The sequence below is a fragment of the Heloderma suspectum genome, chromosome 1, assembly GCF_057233095.1.
Source record: "Heloderma suspectum isolate Gila_16-S chromosome 1, 16-S_ref, whole genome shotgun sequence".
NCBI lineage: Eukaryota > Metazoa > Chordata > Lepidosauria > Squamata > Helodermatidae > Heloderma > Heloderma suspectum.
This window is the reverse complement of record NC_139458.1, coordinates 403,677,829-403,702,525: the sequence shown is the minus strand read 5'-3', so window position 1 is coordinate 403,702,525 and position 24,697 is coordinate 403,677,829. Positions and strand designations below refer to the sequence as shown.

General features: G+C 43.2%; 1 protein-coding gene across 1 annotated transcript in view; it reads right to left on the bottom strand.

The window, feature by feature from the left end:
• Positions 1-24,697, bottom strand: part of KCNH1 (potassium voltage-gated channel subfamily H member 1) — a 351,345-nt gene that overhangs the window by 253,206 nt on the left and 73,442 nt on the right. Inside the window, exon 7 of the mRNA XM_084832718.1 lies at positions 14,056-14,482. Coding sequence (XP_084688844.1) covers positions 14,056-14,482 — 427 coding nt within the window. The remainder of the gene's footprint in view (positions 1-14,055; positions 14,483-24,697) is intronic.

The window sequence follows — 24,697 nt, the reverse complement described above, 5'->3', positions numbered from 1 at the left end:
CTAGAGAGGCAACTGAAATGCACACAACTCCCCATAGACATCTCAGGAGAGTTTTCCTGGCATTGAAGACACTTTGGAGGGGAAAAAAATCTTGTCTGTTCAAAGCCTGAAAGGCTTCCTGCTCCAATTATTTTAGTCCAGGTCGCAATACTCTTAGAGCACGCACATATGATTTTGGAATTTAGGCCAGGTGTCTTGCACCTTCATGGTGAAGCAAGTGTGTGGGAATGGGCAGGGGCACGGGGGACTCTTCAGATTGTTTCCTCTTCAGTCTTGGTAAAGACCTTGATATCTGAGGGAGCGCCTCTCCCTGTATATGCCTGCCCGAGGGCTGAGATCTGTTGGAGGTGCGCTCCTCTGCGTCCCAACAGTGCAAGACATACACTGTGGTTGGATGTGGAAGAGGTCCTTCTCTGCTGTGGCACCCTAGTTGTGGAATGCCCTCCCCTTGGAGGCCCAATTGGCCTCAGCCACCACTGTATTTAAAAGGTAAGGGGAAACCATGTCCTCTTCCCCTAGGAGAAAGTTACTTGAAATTCTCACCTCCCCAGACTCCGTTGCCAGATTTTTCATTCCCACCCCCACAAAATGCCAAAAGTGGATGACTCAAAATTTTTGTCACAGCACTAATTTTCATCCAATTCTTCTCAGACTACTAGTGCCTGGGGTGACACAGGCTTTACACTAGTATTAAAAAAAAAGTACAATATAATAAACAATAAACAGCACAGGAATCAATTAAACAGCCCTAATAACCTAGAACTAGGTTAACAACAGCAATAACTCTCTCACTCACTCACTCACGCTTTGGCAACTGAAGCAAAGAAAAGATAGGGGGGAACCAGCAGTGGATATCTGCATGAAAAGGCTGAGAGTTCTGGAAATGAAATTAACTCCTGGGCTGAGCACGTGCCTTCCTTAATTCTACATGCAGTGGTGTAGTGGTAAATTACTAGGGCATGAATTGAAATACATGAGCTCTTAAGTTTTCACCTTGTGTTATTATCTTTAAAAATAAAAGAGGATGCCTGTGTGTCTGCCTGCCAGCACCATAGCACCAAGACCATGAAACTTAAGACACCTGAAACTTGGCATACATCCTAAGGGAGCCCTAGGGGTGTGTCCCTCTATGTTATTTTGTTTTTAAAACATATTAATTTTAATTAATTTAGGGAGAAATCCTATGGCCGCTTGTCAGCAGCCTGCGCTCTGAGGTCGGTTCGCTGAGAACCGACCTCCACCCCATCCCTCACTGCCTCATAGGCAGTGCGGAACGGCCCTGTGCTCCACGCTCGGAAGAGGAGCGTGGAGCAGCAAAAATGGGGCGTTCCTGGGGGCGTGTCAGGGCAGGGAAGTCAGAAATGCCGGTATGACATGTCCTACATGTCATCTGGCTGCTGCTTCCCATGGCTTCCCAGGTCCCATGGCTAGACAGCCAAAATCAGCTGTCTAGCCATAAATGCAGGGCAGCTGAAGAGCAGAGGGGATGATCCCCTCCGCGCTTCTCCTGCCCTGCATTGGATAGGCGGTCACCTCCGAGTTCGGAGGCAGCCACATATCCCGATAGGATTGCACCCTTAGCATCCATGCGGTTGAAGCCTGCAGTAACATCTTCAGCCAGTAGGGGCCGAAGTCCCTAACCAGCACCTAGCTTTGCAATCCATACAGCTTGAAGCCATGGGAGATTTGTAGACCTAGGAACACAGTCATACGCCTAGGGGGAATGAGATGGACAGACCCCTCCCTCAAGGGGCTACAGGGGTGCACCATGGCAGGGGCTGTGCCGAGGAGTGCCAGCAGGCGTGCCTTCACTCAGATGGGGTGGGCACAATGTGTCGAACTCTGACAGCACCATACTTTTGCTTGAAGGCTTTGCTGTATCAAACCACGGGCTATCCAAACCCATGTGAAACCTGGTCCATTCACTGGTATATGAATATAACAGTGCCAGATGTGTGCAAGAGGGTTGGCACATATCTTTTCACTAAAGAATAAGGAGAGTGGTGAAGAAACAAAAATGGGAAGAGGAATAAGAATGTATAACAATGAAAATGTGTAGGGATGAGTTGCTCCAGTTTTTACTTACTGTGTATTATTTGGGACAAAAATGTAATTAAAAAAAATCAAAATATTTTTAATCAGCAGCATTTTTTTCTCATACTTTTGTGGTGGGGTGGGTGGGTAGCTTATTCCTGAAGCAATTTTTATTCCTGAAGCCATCACTAAATTTCACTGAAAGTAGGTCTAGCCTGCAGTGTGATCCAGTAAGATCTGTACAATACCTCATGCAGAAAGAAAATTATATGGGCCTCTAATAGTTCTCTATTAGAGGGGCACTTCTTTACAACCAAAAGCTGAGCTATTGCTGGGCATATAGAGGAATGGGACTGGAGAGATGGCAAAGGAGGAGCTTGCAAGTTGCAAGGCTCTGTTGCAAAAACTAGATTTCTGCCTACCACAGCTAAAGCCCTCTAGTGGCTGATCATTTGAATGCTATGTTCTGAAGGGAGAAAAAATGTGAACATGCATCCACGAATTGCTGGCCAGGCACCCTCTGCCATGATAAAAGTGAAACAGCTGCAGGACTAGTGTCAAGGGTAGGCATGACCGGGCACCTACCGAGGGCCCGCACCCCAGCAAAGGCCCACTGGAGTTGCTCCCACTCTTCACCACTGCAACTTGCTTGTTCACCTGCCTCTTGCTGGGGCCTAGACAATAGCAGTGGTGAAAAGCAGCAGCAGCAGCAGATGCCACTGCCAGCTTGCTCTCTTCTCTGCCTGGCAAGAAAGCAAGCAGCAGCAATGATGAGAAATGACGAAGAGCAACAGCCGCAGGTGACAATCACGGGGAGAAGGTGGACTCATAGAGGGAGGGCCCATGGAAGGTGCCTGCCCAAGCGCCTTCACAACCCTGGAGCCAGCACTGAGTATCTGTCCCATCCATGCAATCTCTACTCCAGACCTGGATTATGGCACATTAGCAGGACTCCGAATGCAGAGGTGTCAAGACAACGGTGCAGTGGCTAAGCTGCTGAGGTACAGATCAGGAAGTCCCTGTTTTGAATCTCGCCTCTGCCTGAACTTCCTAGGCTTTAGTTAAGCTACTCTCTCTCAGACTCAGTCCCCTCCCCACTGCCCCATCTGTAGTAGGAGGGCTAACAACACTGACAGGGGAAGCAGTCCTATGGCCGCTAGTCAGCGGCTAGAAGGCCATAGGATATCTGGGTTTCCAGGAACCGACCTAGGAGTCGCACAGTGTTCTGCGCTGCTCGCGAGGCAGTGCAGAAGGGGGGAAGGTCGGTTCTCCAGGAACCGACCTTCCCCCCTTCTGCACTGCCTCGCGGGCAGCACAGAACAGCCCCATGCTCTGTGCTCGGAAGAAGAGTGTGGAGCGGCCAAAACGGGGCATTCCAGGGGACATTCCGGGGCTGGGAAGGCAGAAATGCTGGTACGACACATCCTATGTGTCGTCCGGCAGCCTCCTCCCCCGCTCCACCTTCCTGTAGCTAGACAGCTGAAATTGGCGGTCTAGTCGCAAATTGGCGGTCTAGTCGCTGGGCAGGAGAAGTGCAGAGGGAGTGATCCCTTCTGTGCTTCTTCTGCCCTGCATTGGATAAGCGGTCACCTCTGAGTTCGGAGGTGGCCGCCTATCCCCACAGGATTGTGCCCTTACCTTACTAAGGAATGGGGAGACATTTGCCCAGTTCACATTTTAATGCGAACCTACTCCCTGAACCAATATGCAAAATGAAATGTGTATTTCTGCAAATATTGCACTTCTCCAAATTTTGCGATGCATATCTTAGAGAAATATGTGCACACAAAAGTGCATATTAGTGTAAATTACATACAAAAACACATTATATTAGGGGGGAAATTGCTCGTCAAAAATGTGTGTGTTAGGGGAAAGTGTGTACAAAAATGTGTATGTTAGGAGGACTGTACCTGAAAATACGTACAAATTTTTGTGCAGGGTTTAAAAAGAAAAGTGCACATTGATGTTGAAAGTGGATGAAAGGAACTTAAGGTTGAAAAATGAGAAACTGAGCAAAATGGAAACTGACAGCTTCATCCATTCCTATACCTTACTGCAGGGGGGGGGCAACCTGATGTCCTCCAGATGTTTTGGACTACAACTCCCATAATCCCTGAACATTGGCCATGCTGGCTGGAGCTTAGGGGAGTTGTAGTCCAAAATAACTGGAGGGTAACAGATTGCATATCCCTGAGTTACAGGGTTGTAAAGAATTACAACTAGCTAATATTTGTGAAATGCCTTAGGCATGTTGCTATTCCTCAGCTTCAGCACTTTTATTTGGAAATAACCCAAGTGATAATTATCTATGTTACTATTGCTTTTGTCACATTCACAGCCTTTTCTTTCTGTCTCTGTCTAAGATACTGCGATGATTACACTAATGCTAACATTTAATGAGGTCGGGGTGGGGGGGAATGCTAAGTCATTTTTGGTTCTTGGGTTTGTTCATTTTTTTTTGCTTTGATGCACGGATTCCATTGTTGAACTGTTTTGTTCTAGCCAATATACATTTATTCCCATGACACTGACCTTTCAAACCTCAATTTCTACTGTTTACAACCTTTTCTCTCACTGTCTGAACACATTATTTGGCTAATCTGAAATTTGTGGTTATTATCTATTTATTGCTTGGAAACCTCAGTCTTGTCTTCCAGTTTTGGATTCCTCAAGGAATTCATACCTTGGCTAAAATAATGGGGGGATTAGCTGAAAGATCCATAACTACAACCACAACTAAAATCACTACAAAAGATGAGCCTTCTTGACACCAGCATTTTGACGTTAGGTAATCACATGCTATATTACAAGCACAATGTGAAATATATGACAAATTACATGAAGAGAAAGCCAATTACTTAAATGCCCAGTTCTACTATTCCTGAGTACCTTATTGACTGGTGAAAACAGGTGCCAAATTTAGAAAGTCTTTTGGGTGAAAGCTGAAGCCAGAAAATAATCTGATTGATACCATGTCTACTGGAATATTCAAAGGAATAAACATTAAAGGCACAGTGAGAAATAGAAATGGCATGAGAGTTTGAATGGAGGGAGCTTGAAATAGGCAGGCTTGGCCAGGATGACATCACACTTGGATTACTGCAATGTGATCTACAGAACGCAACACCTGAAGTAGGGATGTATGAGAATTCCATCTGGGGGGTGAAATGGATTTTTCCGGTTCAGCCCTGGTGGATTTCATTCCATTTCCCCCTGCTGTTTTTTACTTGATGTGTAGTGAGTTGATCCTATATGTGGATTCCATTTTTTTTAATGGCAACAATTTGAGCAAATTGGATCTTGTGTGTGTGTGTATCTTGAAATTTGTTCAAATGGGGTCATTTTTTATTTTTATTTTTTAAATTTCCCCAGGCTTTCACAACTGTGCAAGGCTGCAGATTCAAGCTGTCTGATATGTGTAGTCTTGCCTTGTCAATTTGCTTGTATGTTTAGCTGTCAACAGGAGCGCCAAAGTGGAGTAGGTAACAAGGAAACTGACAAGGCGAGACTAATATAGGGTAATTTGCACAGTGTTGCGAAAGACCGAGGGAAAAATGATAGTAAGGCAAAGAAGGAATCCATTTGTGCAATTCAGAAGCACCAAAAAAGAAATCAAATGCGAATGAAGTTATTGGCTCCCCCCACCATTTTCATGCTCCTTCTCAGAGTAATTACTCCTGTTGCACAAATTTCCTCTCCATTTACTGCTCAGACTTCAAATTTGCACAAATGTAGAGGCTGAGAAGTAAATGGAGGGGAAATTTGTCCAGCTTTTAAATTTACACAATTTAACTGGGGGGGGAGACACCTTTCTGCACTCCTGGATTGGCTCAGGAAATGTAACCAAAGTTTCCCAATTCACCACCACTACCACCCAAAAAACCCTCAGAAACATTCCTAGCCACTCCAAGGAGAGCCTTGGATGGCTAAGCTATCTCTATTTTTTCAGTTATTAGATTTACATATCCCGCTTTTCCACCACAGCGCTCAAGGCGGCTAACAATAATAACATCAAAATTAAAACAAAAAAAATATAATTAAAACATAACATAAAAAGAAAGAAAGAAAGAAAGAAAAAACAATTAAGAACACAACAATAAAAGAAATTAACAGCACCCAACCCAATAAAACCCCATTCAGCAGCAGACCAGCTTACATGCCAAAGGTCCGCCTGAATAAAAATGTCTTTGTCTCCCACTGGAAGGACAATAGAGAGGGAGCCAACCTGGCCTTCCTTGGCAGGGAGTTCCAGAACCTGGGGGCAGCCACTGAGTAGGCCCTCTCCCACATCCCCACCAAACATGCTTCTGATGGCAATGGGTCCAAGAGAATGCCTCCCTAGAAGATCTTCAAACCTGGGCAGTTGTGCATGGGAGAATGCAATCTTTCTGATAGCCTGGTCCCAACCTTTTTAGGTCATAACCAGTATTTTGAACTGTGGCCAGAAACAGACTGGGCACAATTCTTCTCTAACTTGTCCCATTGATTTCAGAGTGACTCAAGATCCCCCTGGATTGGTACTACCCTGTCATTGCAAGAGATAGCAACAAGAAATAGTGTACTTTGTTTCTCATTAGGACGCAGTTTAGGGGGTTGTGTAGGTGCTCCAGTGCAGACATAGAACTCCTGAACAGTTCCTGCTGTAAGGGCACCATTTAGAGAAAGCAGTAAGGCATTCTCCTCGGCTTCCAGCAATGGGATGCAAGCTGACTGTGACTGTTGTTGTTCAGTCGTTCAGTCGTGTCCGACTCTTCGTGACCCCATGGACCATAGCACGCCAGGCCTTCCTGTCCTGCGCTCTCTCCCGGAGCATGCTCAAGTTCATATTCATTGCATCCGTGATGCTATCTAGCCATCTCATCCTCTGCCGTCCCCTTCTCCTTTTGCCTTCAGTCTTTCCCAGCATCAGGGTCTTTTCCAGGGTCTTCAAGGGACAGATGACTGATGGATGAGAGTAACTGGACTGAGAGCAGTGTATTTTAAAACTGGGACCACTGTTTAATCTTGAATATCTCAAAGAGCATATCTTTAAACATTGGTGGCAGTCTTGTATCCCTCTACTGATACCTCTTTTCTTCTCCCCACCACCCTACTGAAATGGTGCCTCTCCCTTCTTATGTAGGCTTTTCCCTTTTATGTCAGTTGTGAACAAGTTACAGACAAATATGGGAGGGGAGACCTGAATATTTTGGAAATTAATGTGATAAATCGTATATAAACTATATCAGCCTGAATACATATTAATAATAGAACTCTGTTCATGCTTGCTCAGACATAAGTCCCATTCAGTGGGGCTTACTTCCAGGCAAGTGTGCAAATGATTGCAATCTAACTTATTCATCCTATTTCAACTGGTATGAATGCAAATTAGAATGCATTTGAGAAAACTTGCATTAAAAAGGAGGAGAAAAAAACCCATCAACCTTCTCACTCCACTTTCAGAAACACCCTCTCAATCAATGTCAGTAAATATGATTCACTGGGTATTGCCAGCCCTTTGGGGGAATCAATGTAAGAAATCAACATCAAAAAGGGATTGTACAATTACTGCATAACATTTCACATGCCATACTCTGTGCTGACGTCTCTTAGGGAAATGGCAAATCAAAAGCCCTATTAGTACATGTTACCTGAAAAACTGGAAAGAAATGACATGTATTGCATCCATTCTGACTTCGGCAATAACATTTTTAAAGAACAGCAGTTCAGCTCTGCATAATCAACTTAAAAGTTTGCCTGCTTCCCATTAAGGGGCAATATCCAACTGTGTCATTCCGTTAGCGCAAATGATGTTGCACTAGCAGAAACTAGGTTCTGAACTATGCAAAAGAGGAGGATTGAACTAAAGTTTTGTTTGCACATGTGCGGTTGTGCAAGTGGTTGTGTAAGTGGCTGTGCGTTACACTTTCACAACCTGTTGCACAACTATTTGCACATAACTCTTGTGCAAGCTGTTGTGCAACCTGCAAATGAATGAATGAATGAATAAAAACCATTGTGCTGTCACAGATTAATGTAATGTGTGTTGTTGATAAGAATTCATTGTATTTCATAGGAGTACTATCTTATATATGTATATAATTCAAAGTCAGGAGATAGATATCCCTTTTTGACTGCCTTCCTGTTGACCAATTCTCATGAAACACACTTCATTGGAAAGCTCTTAACATGCAGATTCCACGAACAACAAAGGTTTTCACTATAATTCGAAGTCGGGAGTTCATTTACATCCATAAACCTTTGTTTTTAAGAATTAGGTTATCTTCTATAGCAATGTATTATAAAGTTTTATTTTTAATTTCAAAAATGTCAAGTATAATTAAACAAACATAATATAAACACAAACAAGTCTCAGTACTCCTATTTATGAACACAGGAGGGGGCCAAAGTACAATGTTATGGCAGTAACATATGGCCTGTGCACAAATCATGAAGGGATTAAGAGACACCTACAGTTAAAAGTAACCCAGTCAAAGTTTCATTATTGCTCAGAAAGGAAGTCTCTAGCTGTTAAATTTAACCAAATAGCATTTAAAAGTCTCTGTACACATTTATAAACACAGGTGCAGGCCAAAGTACAATGATATGGCAGTAACATATGGCCTGTAAAAAAATCATGAAGGGATCTTCGCTGCCATGAGTTGTCTGCGCTCATTGGCAAACCTCACGTTTCCAGTTGTCAGTGGACCACAATAAAGACATTACAGTGGCCGCCCTGGAGTTTACAGCAAGAACACTGTATTTAAGGAAGTTTTGTCAAGATAAAAGATGTAACACTTTGAATGTTTCAATAAACACAGTTAGCTAAGTTAAACCTTTCATTGGATTTTATTTTTGTCCACAAACTGTGTACGCAGGTAACCAACTGGTTACTAATCATCTATGTATGCTAATTGTAAATGATTAGTAACAGATGTGATTAGTTCTCTGTGTTGCAAGATAACTGTGAGTAATAGAAAGCATTCTTAGAAATGGAGCAAAGTTGCCACAAGTGGGTTGGTTAAGGATTAGAAGAAGAAACCTGCTTAGCTTAGCTGAGATACTTTCAGCTAGGTGTTATTGGTGCCAATGGCAAAACTGGCTTCATTGGGAGAAATAAGTGTAGTGGTATGACCAGGTCTGAAACTTAGGATGAGGTCATCCACATAAGAGTTATAAAAGGCAAGAATTTGATCTGATTGCCCAGATAGCCTGGGAGAACAAGAAGCCTACCAAACTTGTTTACCAAAGCTCTGCAAACCAGGCTTGCCAGATAGGTAACTATAGATATTAATGATGACTGCTTTGTTGGTTGAGAGCAATAGAACTTTAATGTTATTAAGAAATATGCTTAATAACATTAAGCATATTTCTAACCACAATTTCTATTATGCTTGTAATCGCCCTAATTGCATTGTATGTAGTAAAGTATTTTGCTTGTTTTATCATTGCCTAGTTATTCTTTCATACCGTTGAGCAAGAAATACATTTTGTAGTATCACTTTGCATTATTTGGCTTGAGAGATGTTTCAAGGCCTGCAGCCCATATAAATTAATTCTCGAAGCCCAGAACACTTGGCTGAGATTCATACATCTGTTGCTGAGTGGGTTCTGTCCATATAGCCACAGTTTTATCTCGTGGTCAGGTGAGTCACAGACACACTTGTTCAAAGAAGAGAAGCAAGCTAGTTGGATGGAGCAGGAATGGGTGTTCCGTCTCAGTGCAGTGGGTTGCACAACTGCTTGTACAAGTGGTTGTGCAAGCCTAATGGGCAACTGCTTGCACAACAGAAAGATTCAGCGAAGCTCTACTACCACTATTTGAGTTTGCCAAATGACACTGTTGGATATTGCCCAAGAGTCATAAAATATAATGAAATCTCTGGAACAGATATAGCCTGCAATCCAACAAACCCGAAACATATAGGCTAGCCATGGAACTCTAGATATTCAAGCTTGTTCAGTACATATATAGATGGCTGCAGTTTCATCACTAATGATACAAATCCGATAACCCAGAAAACCCATCAGCAAATGTTACTGGTGTTGTGCTAGAGGTCACTTGCACTAGTGCAGTGTAGTTTACATAAGCAGTAGTGTCGCACTGAATACTGTCCATGGTGTTTTGGGATCACATATTTAGCATGTGTAGCTGACAAAATCCTTCTTCCCTTTTACTTATCTTAAGGAGCGCCTCCAGCAGCACCAGACAGGCCGCTTAACAAGATCAGCCTCAGATGGCCTTCTGTCTGTCCCATCAGCCAGGACAGCTAGACTGGTGGGGACGAGGGAGAGGGCCTTTTCTGTGGTGGCCCCCACTCTGTGGAACTCCCTCCCTAGGGAACTCCATCATGCCCCCTCTTTAATGAGCTTCCGTCGTGCATTAAAAACGTGGTTGTTCAGGCAGGCATTTGGGGTGGGCTAGGGTATTTTAGGAAATGTTTTTATTGTAGAATTTCATTGTTTAAAACTGTTTTATTATATGTTGTACATCGCCCAGAGTGGCTGGGTGACCAGCCAGATGGGCGATTAATAAATTTAATAATAATTGATTAATTAATTAATACTTCCCATGGACAACTGGAGGAAAAGCAAAGTATGCCTGATGAGTCTCATAACCTTATTCACTAAAAAATCTTTCATGATCCTCATCAGCACAGTGTGACTTCCAAAGAGTTCAGAGCGCAACAAGTGTGCAAATGGAAGCAAGCTGCAAATGCGTTTCAACCTTACACTTACTTACAAATGGAGTTATGCTGTATCTTTGAAGATACAGGACTCTGATCAACCATAAATAGCATTGGGTGCATTTAATACTGTTGTGAAAAGGATCGAACTTTTGTTTTGTCTATGGTGTGGGTTTATGCAGATTCGTGATGATTAACTGAATTGTGTTAAATCTTTATTTGTTTATGTCATTAAGATATATAAGCAGATTTTGTTATTTTGAGATTTTGTAAGTTCACTGAATGCATATATATTCTTATATCTTTTAAAAACAACATCCCACAAATAGACTTATGTGGATTCTGGACAAACCTGGTTAACGAGTGATGAAAACACACACACCAAGGGACTGTTCCTATGAACCGCTACACCAGCAAATAAGTGTTCAGCATCAGGCACAATACATTTCAGCTGGGAGGGTACCTGGCTTATTCTATAATAATTGCCACACAAACTGGTTTTGGGAACCCACACGAGTCCAAATATGCTCTGTAACCAACTGGATAGGAACTTACACAATGAAATCAGCAGCCATTCTTTCAGCAAACATCCTTTCCCTTCAACAGACCAGAAATAACCCACTAGCTTTTCTTTACTCTCTCCCACTATCAAAACTTCTCGAGCATCAAGCTGGTTCTCAGCATAATCTCTTTCAAGAGGTCCCTGCTAATGCCCCCATCCCTCTTTCTTAGTGAGTCATGAGCTTCGTGATTCAAGTAAGCGAACATAGAAAACCTATTGCTGTACTTACACTAGATGTGGAAAATGCTTGAAATAATGCCATTTCATTAACACTATACTTCTATTACTTTGCCCACCGGATAAAGGAGGATTGCTTTCATGCTAGAGATGCTTCCAGTGCATCCATATGAATAATTTCCCTTAACATTCTGAATTCTTTGATTCACTTGTACACACTTCCACATTTCAGTTCCACAGTCAAGCCTCTCTTCAAAAGTCCAGAAACTTCCCACTAGCTTTCCTTGACAAATTCGTGCCTCAAACACACACACACACACACACATTCCCCATCAGCCTTGATTCCACTGAGTACATCTTATGTGACTTTATAGTCTTTTTTACTACCTTCATTAAACATTTCAGAAGCTTTCAAATCTTCTCCTCAAGTCTTAAAGAAGTACATTTAACCAAGCTAGAACAGCATAAATTGCTCATCTTCATGACTCCAGTGAAATATTTGAAGCTTGTACTGTTTCTCTTGACTACTCCAATTAAAAAGCTGGATTTTATACAGTGAAGGGTTATCAGCCACAGAACGCTGCAAACAGAGAATCAAAAGGTCATGATGATTGTGTATTAAAACAAGCTCATTTAATCGAGACAGATGTGCGCTGAGTTGTTTTATATGGAGCTGTTTGTTGAACAGTTCATTGTATGTTCCCAGGGGAGTGCTATAGAAACCAATTTTGAATACATATTCTCTACCACAATTTGCTACCACAATTTGTTTTAAAAGGACAGTTTGAATATTGGTGTTTAAAGACTTTTTTTTAACACAAATAAAAATTGCTCTCCATAAAATGAAGAAAGCAACCTGTCACTTTTCCAGTTATAGCTTACACACACACACACACACCATCATTCATGTAAGCTTCGTATGATGAGATAATGACCAATGTACTAAATGTTTCAGCAACTAGGTTATTTTATGAATACCAGACAAGTCTTCATTTTGCAGAAGCTAAGGGAGTTCTTAAATTAATGTCAGTGAAACCAGAAACTAACTCCTGTATTTTCCCTGAGAATATAAAAAGCACACTGCATACAGTCATTTGCATGACAGGGTCTAATATCTGTCCTTCATTCAACCTCAGAGCCTCTTTATCTCACCAAGGACAATTTCATGGCATTCCATAAATGTACAGCATATTCAAGGATAGTAAGTAGTTAGTAGAATTCATTCTGCAAAAGTTCAAAATCAGCTTAGCATTGTTTCAATATTCTCTGCCACCATTTTTGCTGAATGTTTACTGGATTCACATAATATGAACAACAAAGAGTCTTGTGACAATAATTTGTGGTGTAACAAATTATTATGCCATCAGTTTCCATGAGCACTATCCACTTCCATGAAAGCTTATGCCTCTGTTGTTTTTGCTGCAACAGACATGGCTACCCTTCTGGAAATCATTACATAATATGAAATCGACCCTAATCCAGCCAAAAAAAAACACGCTTTTGCTTTCTTTGAACAAATATGTGGATGAACAGATCTTTACTATGAAGTAACATGGTTTAGCAATCTGATTTGCAAGGGAACATTTGTTCTGACACATAAAATGTGCATACTCTGTTGTTACAACCAAGTCAACTGAAGTAAAAGGAACATTCATTTAAATTCTATCCAAACATGAGATGAGATTTTCTACTCTGATTCTGAAATGTTAATATAGAAGACTATACTATAACACAACCGCTGTTATCCTAATGGCTAGAGAACCATGGAGAATATTCAGACAACCAAAACATATATGATCAGCATATAATATAAGGCAATGTTATTTCCATATAGCTACTGGCATCAGGTCATATGGGAGAGGCAAAATTAAACCAAGTAACTATAGTACTTCTGTTGATTAAGAAGATAATAAGAGTTTTACAGTATTATAAGTAACCTAATTCAAATATTGTTTTTCTAAGCCGTGGTTAAAAAAAACAAGGCTGCTATCCTATGCACACTTGCTTAGGAGTAAGTTCCATTTAACTCAGTGAGGCTTATTCTGAGTAGATATGCATATGATGGAGATGAAAGACATCTAACATTGTATGACAGAACAGAAAACATATTAAGAGACCAAAGAAAAATCTAAACTTTTGGTAGGATTGCTGTACCTACTGCACCACAAAGTAGTCCACCCACATCTCTTCAGGTTTAGGTAATAATTTGGCTTAGTCATTATTTCATGCATATAATGCTTTGTATCCAGACCTGCTGCTCCTTCCATTTGCAGAGTTGACTCAGATCCAGCACAGCACTCGCTGAAGGAAGGGGAGATGGTAATTTTGATTGATTTCCCCTCCCCTCTGCAGCCCCTGGCACCGCCTCCCTTGCTGTGCTGGAGGGTACTCCAACCCCCCAGAGCAGATTTTCAGGAGCACAAGAAGAGGATAAATCTGTGAAAACTGCCTTCTCCGCTGCCCCGCCCCCCACCGCCACTTCTGCCCATGGGAGAATCCAGTTAGCAGATTTCTACTCTGGGCACCTCAGGATCCAACCCAATGAAAGTTGTGACAGTTTGAGGAAAAACACACGGTGAAACTTTGTATATTAAAAATTAATCTGATGGTACTTACAGCCGATCATCATCATTGCAACAGCAAAGATCTTCTCTCCATCAGTCGTAGGTGCAATATTCCCAAATCCAACACTGGTGAGACTGGTCATCGTAAAGTATAATGAAGAGATATAAACAGAATCCTTGCTTGGCCCTCCTTCCCACTTTCCAGTGGTCGTGTTCAATTGATAAGGTGATCCTATGGACTCCCCTAGCTGGTAGAGCCAACTTTCATTTCTTATTGTGTTTTTATCCTCATTGATCACTTCATAGTCCCCGATACTGTACCAAATGCAGGCCAACCAATGGGCTGCAAGACCAAAGACGCATACCAACAGAACCAAGACAGCTGCTCCATACTCAATGTAATGGTCCAGCTTTCGGGCCACACGACCCAGCCGAAGTAGCCTGACTACTTTAAGGGAGCTGAACAGACTGCTGATGCCCTAGAAAAATAAAGCAAAATAGTCCATTAGAATTTAGCATTCAGTGAATTATTGTTGATTGTCAAGAACATCCTGAGCTCAAAAGAAAAGGCCCTTGCTATGTCTGAAACTAACCGCTAGGTAGTTCATCTAGAGCAGGAGTGGGTAACAGGCATCCCACAGGTCACATATGCTCCTCTGGCCAATTGTGCAGCCCTCACTGCACCGCTGAATTTGCCACCAAAATTGGTGGTGTAGCGGTGGGGAAAAAACATCGGTTTCCCTTTAAAACAAGGTGTGCAGGGAGGTTTTACTTTCTTTTAAAGCAAAATTGTGCTCCTGAAAGTGCCCAGGGAGCATAGTTTTGCTTTAAAACAAGGTGTGTAGTCCTCTGTGTGCCTTGTTTTAAAGGGAAATTGGAGTGGGGGTGGGGTTTCTTGCTGTGCTGCCAGATTTTGGCAGCAAATTCAGTGGTGCAACAGTGATGAGGGTTACCCCCGGGGGGGGGGGTAATTGGCCCCAGGTCCCCAGACGTTGGCCACTCCTGACCTAGAGCCAGCTTTGTCCTTCGCACATCCTATAAATGGGCAGGAATATGGAGACCAGGGTCCTGGCTGAGAGAAAGGTAGTTATGCCTCACATCTCGCTGAAACGGAGAAGTTGTCAACTAAACTGTCGCACTGATTGCAATAGGACATTCTCTGGATTGGGCCACGGTTATTGAGCAAATGGTAAGAAATTACTCTAGAACACACATGTAGTCAGCATAGCGCTGCCAGTGAAGGGCACCACATTGCACCGCATGAACTGTCCATGGTTTCCCTGGGTCCTATTTTGGTGAAATGAGCATCCCAAGAAACAGAGGTGACATGTGCCAGCGGGACAGGCCACTAGCGCGCCAGGAGCTTGCGGTTTCTGAAAAAAACTAGAAATGATTAGCGATGTTGTTTCCGGAATGGGGCAGGTCAGTGTAACTCACAAAAGGGAACTCCACTGACCTGCCCCATTCTGGAAATGAGCGTTGCCACTGATTTCCACACTTATTTTAGGAACCGCTAGTTCCTGTTGCTCTAGTGGTCTGTTTCGCTAGTGCAACAGAACTAGTGGAGGTGCAGCAGCAGTGCAGGATGAGCCCACAGAATATCAGCACACTCTTTTCTTTTTAAAGCATTAATTACATGTTTATTTAGTTCACCAGTTGGCCATTACAAACCTTCCGTTTCTAACCCCCGTAGGTGCCCATTTTCAGCAATGTATGTTGTAAAATAAATAGTTTTATTATTTCAGTGAATCAATATTATTTCAGAATAAAGACGGCTAATGACTTTAAGATTAAAATTGATATTATACATCTTAAATTCCCAGAAATCTCCATTAAAAATAAGAAACAAATTGAGATCTGTGCAGACATTGTATGTAGACGCTTCCTATGGTTCTTCCTGCCCGTGCTTCAAAATGTGATGTACTCCTGGGGAAATAAGAAGCAACCTAACAGCACCAATTAAAACATTAATGCAAGCTTAACAAAAACAATGCGCTCATTATATAACCAGTATCAGTGGTGCCAAGAGGCACTTGAGCGTCAGAGTTTTCCATCAGAGTTCAAGCCCCTTTGAATTTACATGAAGCGGGATCTGGCAACAACAACAAATTCAGCATTTTTAAAAGGCAATCCTTGTGGGTTGTTATTATTCGTTTTTAACTGTATATCACCACATGGCTCAAAGGAACCCTCAGGGTAGCTTACAGCATATAACACAATCCACTGCTAAAAACACAACCCATTAACAGTGCAATCCTATACATGTCTATTCAGAAGTAAGCCTCATTGAGCTCAATGGGAATTACTCCCAGGTAAGCATATATAGGATTGCACCCAAAAACACCAAGAATCGTAACACACCAAAAGTTGAGTAACAGCAACAGATAATTCCCCATATCAAGTCTCAATAAGGTCTTTTTAACCCATCCGCAAAATAAATACAGCATCTCCAATGCTTACTGTAACAAGATGGTCTTACCATCTTCCCAAGATTCAAGACAGGGGAAGCCTGACATATATCTCTGGTAAGCAGGCTGCTGAATGAGGATGCCACCACTGAAAAGTCCCAGACTCTTGTACCAGCCAACCTGATGCCAGATCATGCTGGAATCAGAGTAAGACAACACCCACTGGCCATAGGGTGGGGCTGCTACCAGTATTTGTAAAAAAAAATCAAGCACTTTTTCCCTTCTAAAAATGATGGAAAAGCCACCAAGAAAGGAGCTCCAGTTGTTTCCAGCAGTTTCAGGTGGAGAGCAGAAACTCTTATTTGTTGAGATTGTATTCTCTCAGCAGCCATGGTTTCCTTCTCTTTTCAGTGAAAGCCCTTGCAAGATGCATAATCCAATGGGAGTAAGTAGATGTGTCATGTAGTCATGTGTACCTCCCCTCAATTTGTTGAAAACCAAAAGCAACCCCAGGAACCAGTGTATTTAAGGGTGCTTCCATGACGGGTGTTTACTGTGGAACTGTCATGCTTTATTCACACACTTTTTACAGGGTATCTGCATGATGTTGCCATCCAATTGTCATCTTTCCATATATATTCCCCATTTATCTTCCATCTCTTTTCTGAGTTCGGAAAGTCTGAGTTAAAAAAATTAAATGGAACAGTTATGCAATCTCTCCAGGTGTAGATGTGCCACAGCTTAGCTGTCTCGCAGCTTTTTTGCCAGCTGGCATCCTCTGGATGGCCTGTAGAGGTTGTTCTAGGCATTTACTGTCTCTGTGGTAGGCAACACTTTGGGGCTTGTGGGCCCATTTGGTAATATGAGAAACTGTCTTGGCCACCACCACAAAATGGGCACACTGCTGATGGAAGCACCAGCCTGCAACCACCTGCCATCTTCATGTCCTAATAATGTCTCTGAGGCCCATGTGTGGCCCAGAGACATTCATGGGGAAAGAAGATGGGAGCAGCTAGATGGGAGCACTTAGCTTTCCAAGCTGCCAGTAAAAAAACTTTGTTATTAAAAGAGAAGAAGAAGAAGAAGAAGTAGTAGAGGAGGAGGAGGAGGAGGAGGAGGCGAGGTCACCTTGGAAGGCACCAAGAAAGGTGTCCAAGGGTGCATTGGTACTCACAGATGCTGCATTGCCTTCCTCTGCTCTACGGTCAGTCCTTCCTCTCTAGATATGAACTCCCTCACTTTCTAAATGGCATTGCCTTTGTATCCGTTTCCCCCCCTAAATTACAGTCAAGAAGCTCCCCAACATTGCCAGCCACTAATAGTGGTGCAGCTAGGGCTAGACCTCAGGGCTGATAACAAACCATGGTTGATTGTTGGGTTAACTCTGGGTTGCTTAACCCCTAAACCCAGTGTTCCTGAGTTCGGATGTCACAAAAATGGTTGTTTTGTCACAATTGTTTCGGAAAGCGGAAGTGGCAAGTGGGTGGGAGGCTGCACATTCGCTAGCTTGCTCGCTCCCATGCGGCCACACCATGTGCTGGGTTTTTTAACCCAGGAACTAAGTATTACATGTGAACCAAGTCACTGGTAACCTGGGAGGAGGAGGGGCGGGGGAACTTGCCATGGAATGAATGCTGCATGTAACGTGCCACTCAGCTCATAGGCTGGTACAAGAATACGGAAGCTTTTAAGTTTCTAAGAATTCTCCATCAAGCCACATAAAAAGAGAGTAAGTGACTGAAAATCATCTGAATTGAAAAGTTGCAAAAATGTTCTCTGTGGATAGTGAGTTTGTAGTAAAGCTGAGGTACAGGTGGCATTTACACTGCCGATCAGGGTCATTTTACAAGCTTTGGGTATTTACAAAGAGGGTTGTCGTGGCTGAGAAATGGAAGTGGTCAGGCTGGAACTTAAACTATATATTGTCCAGTGCAGTGATGAATTACAGTTCTCAGGCATGCCTTTTGCAAGTGTTATGCAGGTTTCCTTTTAAGACAAGGACAGAGAAGCCTGAAGGAGAGTAGTCAGGCTGCGAAAAGTGGCCTCAAGCAGGTGTCAGCAATTCTTGTCTCCAAACACGCTGAGATGCAGGCTCATTTGCAATTCTAAATGTTCCTTAGTCTCACCAGTGTAACTACTTTTCCGGAACCTTTTCTGTCGCATAAGATAGACCTCACAGTGTGTCCACATGTACAGTTTCCTTGTATTCTAAAAGGCTGTAGCTTCAACCTCTGTTTAGAACAAGTCTTGGTACCTGCCTAGGGGGAATGATCCTTGAAGAGAAGCCCCATCTGTGGGAATGGTGAAGGCATGCTTGCAATGAGCTGTTTGCTCATGATCTCTCCATAACATGGAACTGTTTGCAGCTGTTTGCAATGAGCTCTCCATAATATTCTAAGACAGCCTCAACATTGGGCCCTCCAGGTATTTTGGACTACAACTCCCAGCATTCCTGACCATTGGCCGTTCTGTCTGGGGGTGATGGAAGTTGCATCCAACACATCTGGAGGACATCAGGTTGGGGAAGGATGCTATAGGCCCATTCACACATGTTTCAATATAACTTATAACTGTAGATTGTATCCAATGCAACAATAGCGGAAAAAGGACACGACGTGGCATTATTCTGCTAATGGTTACTGTTCTGCTATCTGTAGCACAATCACTAGCAGAACAAAGTAGCACAAGCAATGGCGTAATGAAGTTGTAATGAGCCTTTTGCAATGGCTTGCACAAGTGGAATCATAATAACGGACACTTGTGCAAGGCAGATCAGCCTCACTGGTTACAACCCTGTAAACGGTTTTCATGCAAAAGCATTGTGGGAATGGGGTGCACAGGAACATTTACAGAGCAACTGGCATGGTCAAAATACGTTGCATCCATATTGTAAGGGAATAAATAGCCGGATCCACTTATTTCTATTATTTAGGAAATTCTATCATTTAGGAGGATAAATAATAGAAATAAATGGAAGCAGCCATTTATTACCTTTACATCTTTCTTCCATGAAACTCAAAGTGCTTCGCTCCCAGAAGTTGTGCACCTTTAGGCTATGCCTTGGGACCTTGGCCTCATTTAAAAAGCTGCATTGTGAAGAACTTCCTAACATCCTCCCCAGACTTTCCCACCTGCAGGTTCCAGTCTTGTATCTGATAACAGCTCATGGACTAATCCCTACCAGACACATCCACAGTGACAAAATCCCTTCAGCTTAAGCTACCAAACAGGCTTATTTTTATTCCTCAGAAAGGCTAGGCAGGTGCATGAGAGCGCAAGATCGCACCACTGCTAAAGCTTCACAGGGACCCAGTTGAGTCACAAATGGAGGCCGGGGGGACTGATTTGCCCCATGTGCACATGCACAAAGGGACAACACTTCTTAAACTCAAAAGCAACACCCATGACCCAGAGGGAGCCCTGTTGTGATCTGGAAGATCTTGGATTATAATGAATTAGCAATTCTATCGTGTGCTAATTTTCAAGTGTATGTATTTGTAGAAGTATTTATTATATTCAGCCTTCACATGGGGCTCCCAGTCCTCCCCCCATCCAAGCAATTAAAAAGGTCCACACGTTTTTAGCTTCAGCAATACTGCAACTTCAAACGCTCTCTAACCATGAACTGGACCCCAAATGTAAATGTAATCTTCGTACATTACCTTGCGGGGGAGGGGGGTTGGTGGATTTAGACAGTAGGGTAGGGAAGGACCATTCATTCTGCATTGCTCAACCCCCACCACCCAAAAAACCTGGGTCCAGATCCTCCAAAGCATTTCACCTCTCCCAAGTCACTGGAGCTCTGAGCTAGAGGCAGCACTGGGTCATGCTCACTGGTCCTGCCCCAACCTCTTGTGTGTTCAGCAAAAGGAGAAGTGGGGCTATACCCCCACACACATGCAGAGCCTACACACTGGTATCTGTACAGAATGCCTCTGGGCCACACATGGGGCTAAGAGACATGCTTAGGAAATTAAGATGGCAGGTGGCTGCAGTCCAGTGCTCATTTTCTACTGAATACAAGGAAGCAGGGTTGGGGCTGGCACCAGCATTTGGCATCCGTGGGCAGTTGCCAGGGCCCAACACCCTAGCAGACCCCACCGTTGACACCTGCCCTAGGACCCCCTTTAACTTTTTTCCCTAGCTCGGCACTCCAAAAAGTGCCAGAGAGCTGGGTTTAGCTGCCATTTGAATTTCCCACAATGTCCCTGACGTAGCTTTAGATGGTACTTTGCCCCATTATTATTTTTTTTTAGCTTTTTCCAGGCCTTCACATCTCTAGTCAGGGGTGGGGCCAGTGAGCGGGATGCTGCTCCCCCTCCATGCATTCAGGATAAGCATGGAGAGAAGGTGAAAATAGGGTTTCTGTGTAATGTGTAAAGGGTGGAAGTTGTCACCTAGCTTTCTTTTGTCTGACATGAACCATTTATATTTATTTATTTGTTTATTGGTTTATTTATTGCATTTATATCCCACCTTTTTTCCTCTTGCAAGAAACCCAAGGTGGCACACGTAATCCTCCTCCTCTCCATTTTCTCCTCACAACAACAACCCTGTGAGGTAGGTTGGGCTGAGAGTCTGTGACTGGCCCAGAGTCACCCAGTGAGCTTCCATGGCCGAGCGGGGACTAGAACCTGGATCTCCCAGCTCCCAGTCCCACACTCTCTGGCAGCTTTCTCAGGCACAATGAGAGCTGTTGTTTTATGGGTTGGCGTGCCATTAATGTCTATGCGTGTACACTGAAAGTGCACACATTTGCCCCAATGGTATCAAATGGAAGTCAGCCCATAATAAGAACAATAACATAATCCATTTATCAGAAGAACGTAACATAAGAAGAGCCATGCTGGATCAGACCAAGGGTCCATGTCGTCCAGCATTCTGTTCACACAGCAACTTGCACAATCAAATACAAGGCATACTTTTCTGAGCTTGTGCATCTATGTATCACAGCACAACCCTGTAGCGGCAACAGTCACACAATACTTCCATTATAATTCTCGAATATGAGCAATACACTTTCATGGTGAGAAAATAGCAGAAAATTATTTGGGACAAGTCTAAATATTAGGTAAGTCTAGTTGGGGTTAAAGACTAGTCTAGGTAAGTATTCTTATCACAATAAAGATTTGAGTAATGCTTTGTTGGGGCCGCGGTGGCTTAGTGGTTAAGACGTTGAACTGCAGACCGGACGGTCGGCAGGTCAGCAGTTCGAGACCCGAGTGCTGCGTGATGGAGTGAGCTCCCATCTTCAGTCCCAGCTTCTGCCAACCTAGCAGTTCGAAAGCAAGAAATTGCAAGTAGATAAATAGGTACCGCCTCGGCGGGAAAGGTAACAGCATTCCGTGCACCTTGGTGTTCAGTCATGCCGGCCACATGACCACGGAAGTGTCTTCGGACAGCGCTGGCTCTTCGGCTTAGAAACGGGGATGAGCACCGCACCCTAGAGTCGGACACGACTGGTTGGGGACACCTTTTAATGCTTTGTTGCTATTGTTTAAAGTTATTGTAAGAGATTAAAAATTCAGCATATTTGGTAACATGAGATGAATCCATTATGGGAGTCATGCTTCTTTCCTCAAGTAAATTAAATTTAAAGGGTCCTGTTTTAATTAATATTTTTGGAAATAAATTATAGCATAATTCTGGTCATTAGGTTTTATGGAAAAGTTTGTTCAGTCATGCTTAAATATCATTTGCTCCAACATTTTAGCTTAGGCTTGCTTAATGCAGTGGAAAATTTCATTTTTTATTAATATATGTTTTTCATATTAACATATGTCTCTAAGAAACCAGAAACGCTGTGTTTTCCTTTTTAATTCTTGAATTTGTCATAATTACATTTCTACAGTTTAAAACCCCCCAGCTTCTGTTGGAAGCTTAAACAAACCAATCAAAACCTCCAGGGTCCTCATTAATTGAGCATAAGAGGGAGAAAACAATGAGTCAGTAAAGCAGGGTAATTTGTAGATATTTAGAGAAATGGCCTACAACTATGCCATCTTTTGTGCTTACTAGTGTTAACTATGAAGCAATTTTTTTTAATCCACATTAAACGGTAACGAAGTTCCCCAACGTACAGATAACGCACATTTTTTAAATTTTAACTTCCCATTTTAAACTCTTGGCTCTGGTTCTGAAATTACCTACTTCCCATTATATTAGTCCCATTGGCAGAATACGCGGTTTCTGGAGTTCAGCCAAGTGTCTGACTACAGAAAGCAGCATATCCCAGAGTGCTAAAGGGGAACAGCTAGTGAATATCGTCACAAATTCATAGGAACAGAGCAAGAGAGGCTGGTGGCTCCAGCTTTGGACGGATGGAGATTCCATTCTGGGTTTTAGTTATAACCAGCCAGAAGTCTAAAGAAGCTATCCAAGGTGCTGAACCCTATCCCCCAAATGGGTCCAGCACCCTGGATAGCTCCTTTAGACTTCTGGCTAGTTGTAACTAAAACCCAGAATGGAATCTCCACCACTCTGAAATTGGAACCACCAGCCTCCCCTGGAACAGAGGAAGCTGCCTTATACTGAGTCATACCACTGGACCATCTAGCCCAATATTGTCAACTCTGGCAGCAGCTTTTCGGGGTTTCAGCTGGAGGCCTTTCCTATCGCCTGCTATGTGATCCTTTTAGCTGGGATTGAACCTGGGACCTTCTGTGTGCAAAGCATGTGCTCTTGTCACTGAGTGATTGCCTTTCCCCGACAGGAGTTCAGCACAGTAGAATGAGGATATGTTTATTTTATTCATTACATTACAATGTCATCACATTACTATAACTGTCATCGTCATTACTCAACCAGAATACATTACATTATTCATTCTTCCATTGTGGAATTCAAGGTGGCTACATGCAGTTCCCAGGTATGTGGTTTCCAGGTTCCAAGCACGGACCAGACTCAGAGCTGCTTAGCTTCAGCAAGGTGGCTGCTTCAGGTGCCTTCGGACCATCCCCTGGGATATATGTGCAGTCTGAGTTGTGACTCCCATCTCTGCCAAGCCCCCTACAGAGATTGCTGAGCCAAGTGGAAACAGCATTGGGCAGTTACCTGCTGGTGGCCAAGCCTACTGGCCTGCCAAGAAGTAGCACTGATGATAGGGATAGCATCGCCTCCTACCTGAAAACTGACCAGCTGCCATGGGGTGGGGTAGAGGCTTCCTTACCTAGGCACTGAGTAATTCTCAAACTCTGCACCAAAGTACTCTCATGTGTTGTGAGAGAACTGCTAGCATACCATGAGAGATGAATAAATTAAGTAATAAATGGCTCTTGTGAATCCAAAATACCCACCCATAACGGAGGCTGACCGCTGAGCCTCTGCATGAATGTTCTGGCCTTGCCTCCTTCCAATCAGCCTTTGTCAGGCGTGATGATTCCACAGTGTCCCTGCTATGGGTGTGACTGGGTCATTCCATCATTCCCAATGTGAGCCAGTGTGTACAGTGGTTAGAGTGTCAGACACAGAACTGGGGAGACCCATGTTCATATCTCTACTAAGGGCCAGGGCCAGTCACCACCTCTCAGTCTAACCTCCCTCACAGGGTTGTTGGGAGGATAAAATGGGAAGCAACCATGTACACCACCTTGAGTTCCTTGGAAGAGTGATGGGATTACAAATGTAATAGCGAGAAAATTGATGCCAGAGACTTGTGGTGCCCTGTGGGAAAAGGTATGGGTTTTTTGCCCTTGGGGCAGCAGGAATCAAGAGCAGAGGGGGCTTACCAGAATCAAAGCTGCCCCCACTTAGATTCTGCTTGCAGAAATTTGAGCAGACTGCTCACCTATGCAAGCACTCCTGTCCAAATTCTCAAGATACTCCTAAATGCCACGGATTTGTCACCTCTGTTCTAACACCAGAAGCCTATGCCCAAGAAGGGTGTCAGGGTCATCTGTTTCTGTCCTGGTTCTCAAGGCACTTCTGTCCTAACCCTGGTCACTTTGCTATTCTTTCTGGCTCCATTGCTCTTCAGGGGCAAGAAAGCTATGCAGGGCTGCCATTGGCCCTTTCCGCCTCAACCAGAATTGGCATAACTGCCTTTTTGCTGCACAGCGCTGCCCACAGGTGATTGAGACACACATCTCTTTCTAAGCTGTTTAAAATGTTGTTCTGACAGCCATTTTCCAAAGTAATGCACAACTTAACAAGATCAGTTGTTCTTCTTTGACAAAATGATATTAACATATATTACCCCTGGGGTGTAATTTAGCCCTCAGTTCTTTTGTCTTTATATAGCTTGAGAAGCTTATGTGGGCTGCTTTGCTTTGTCCTACCATGTGATAA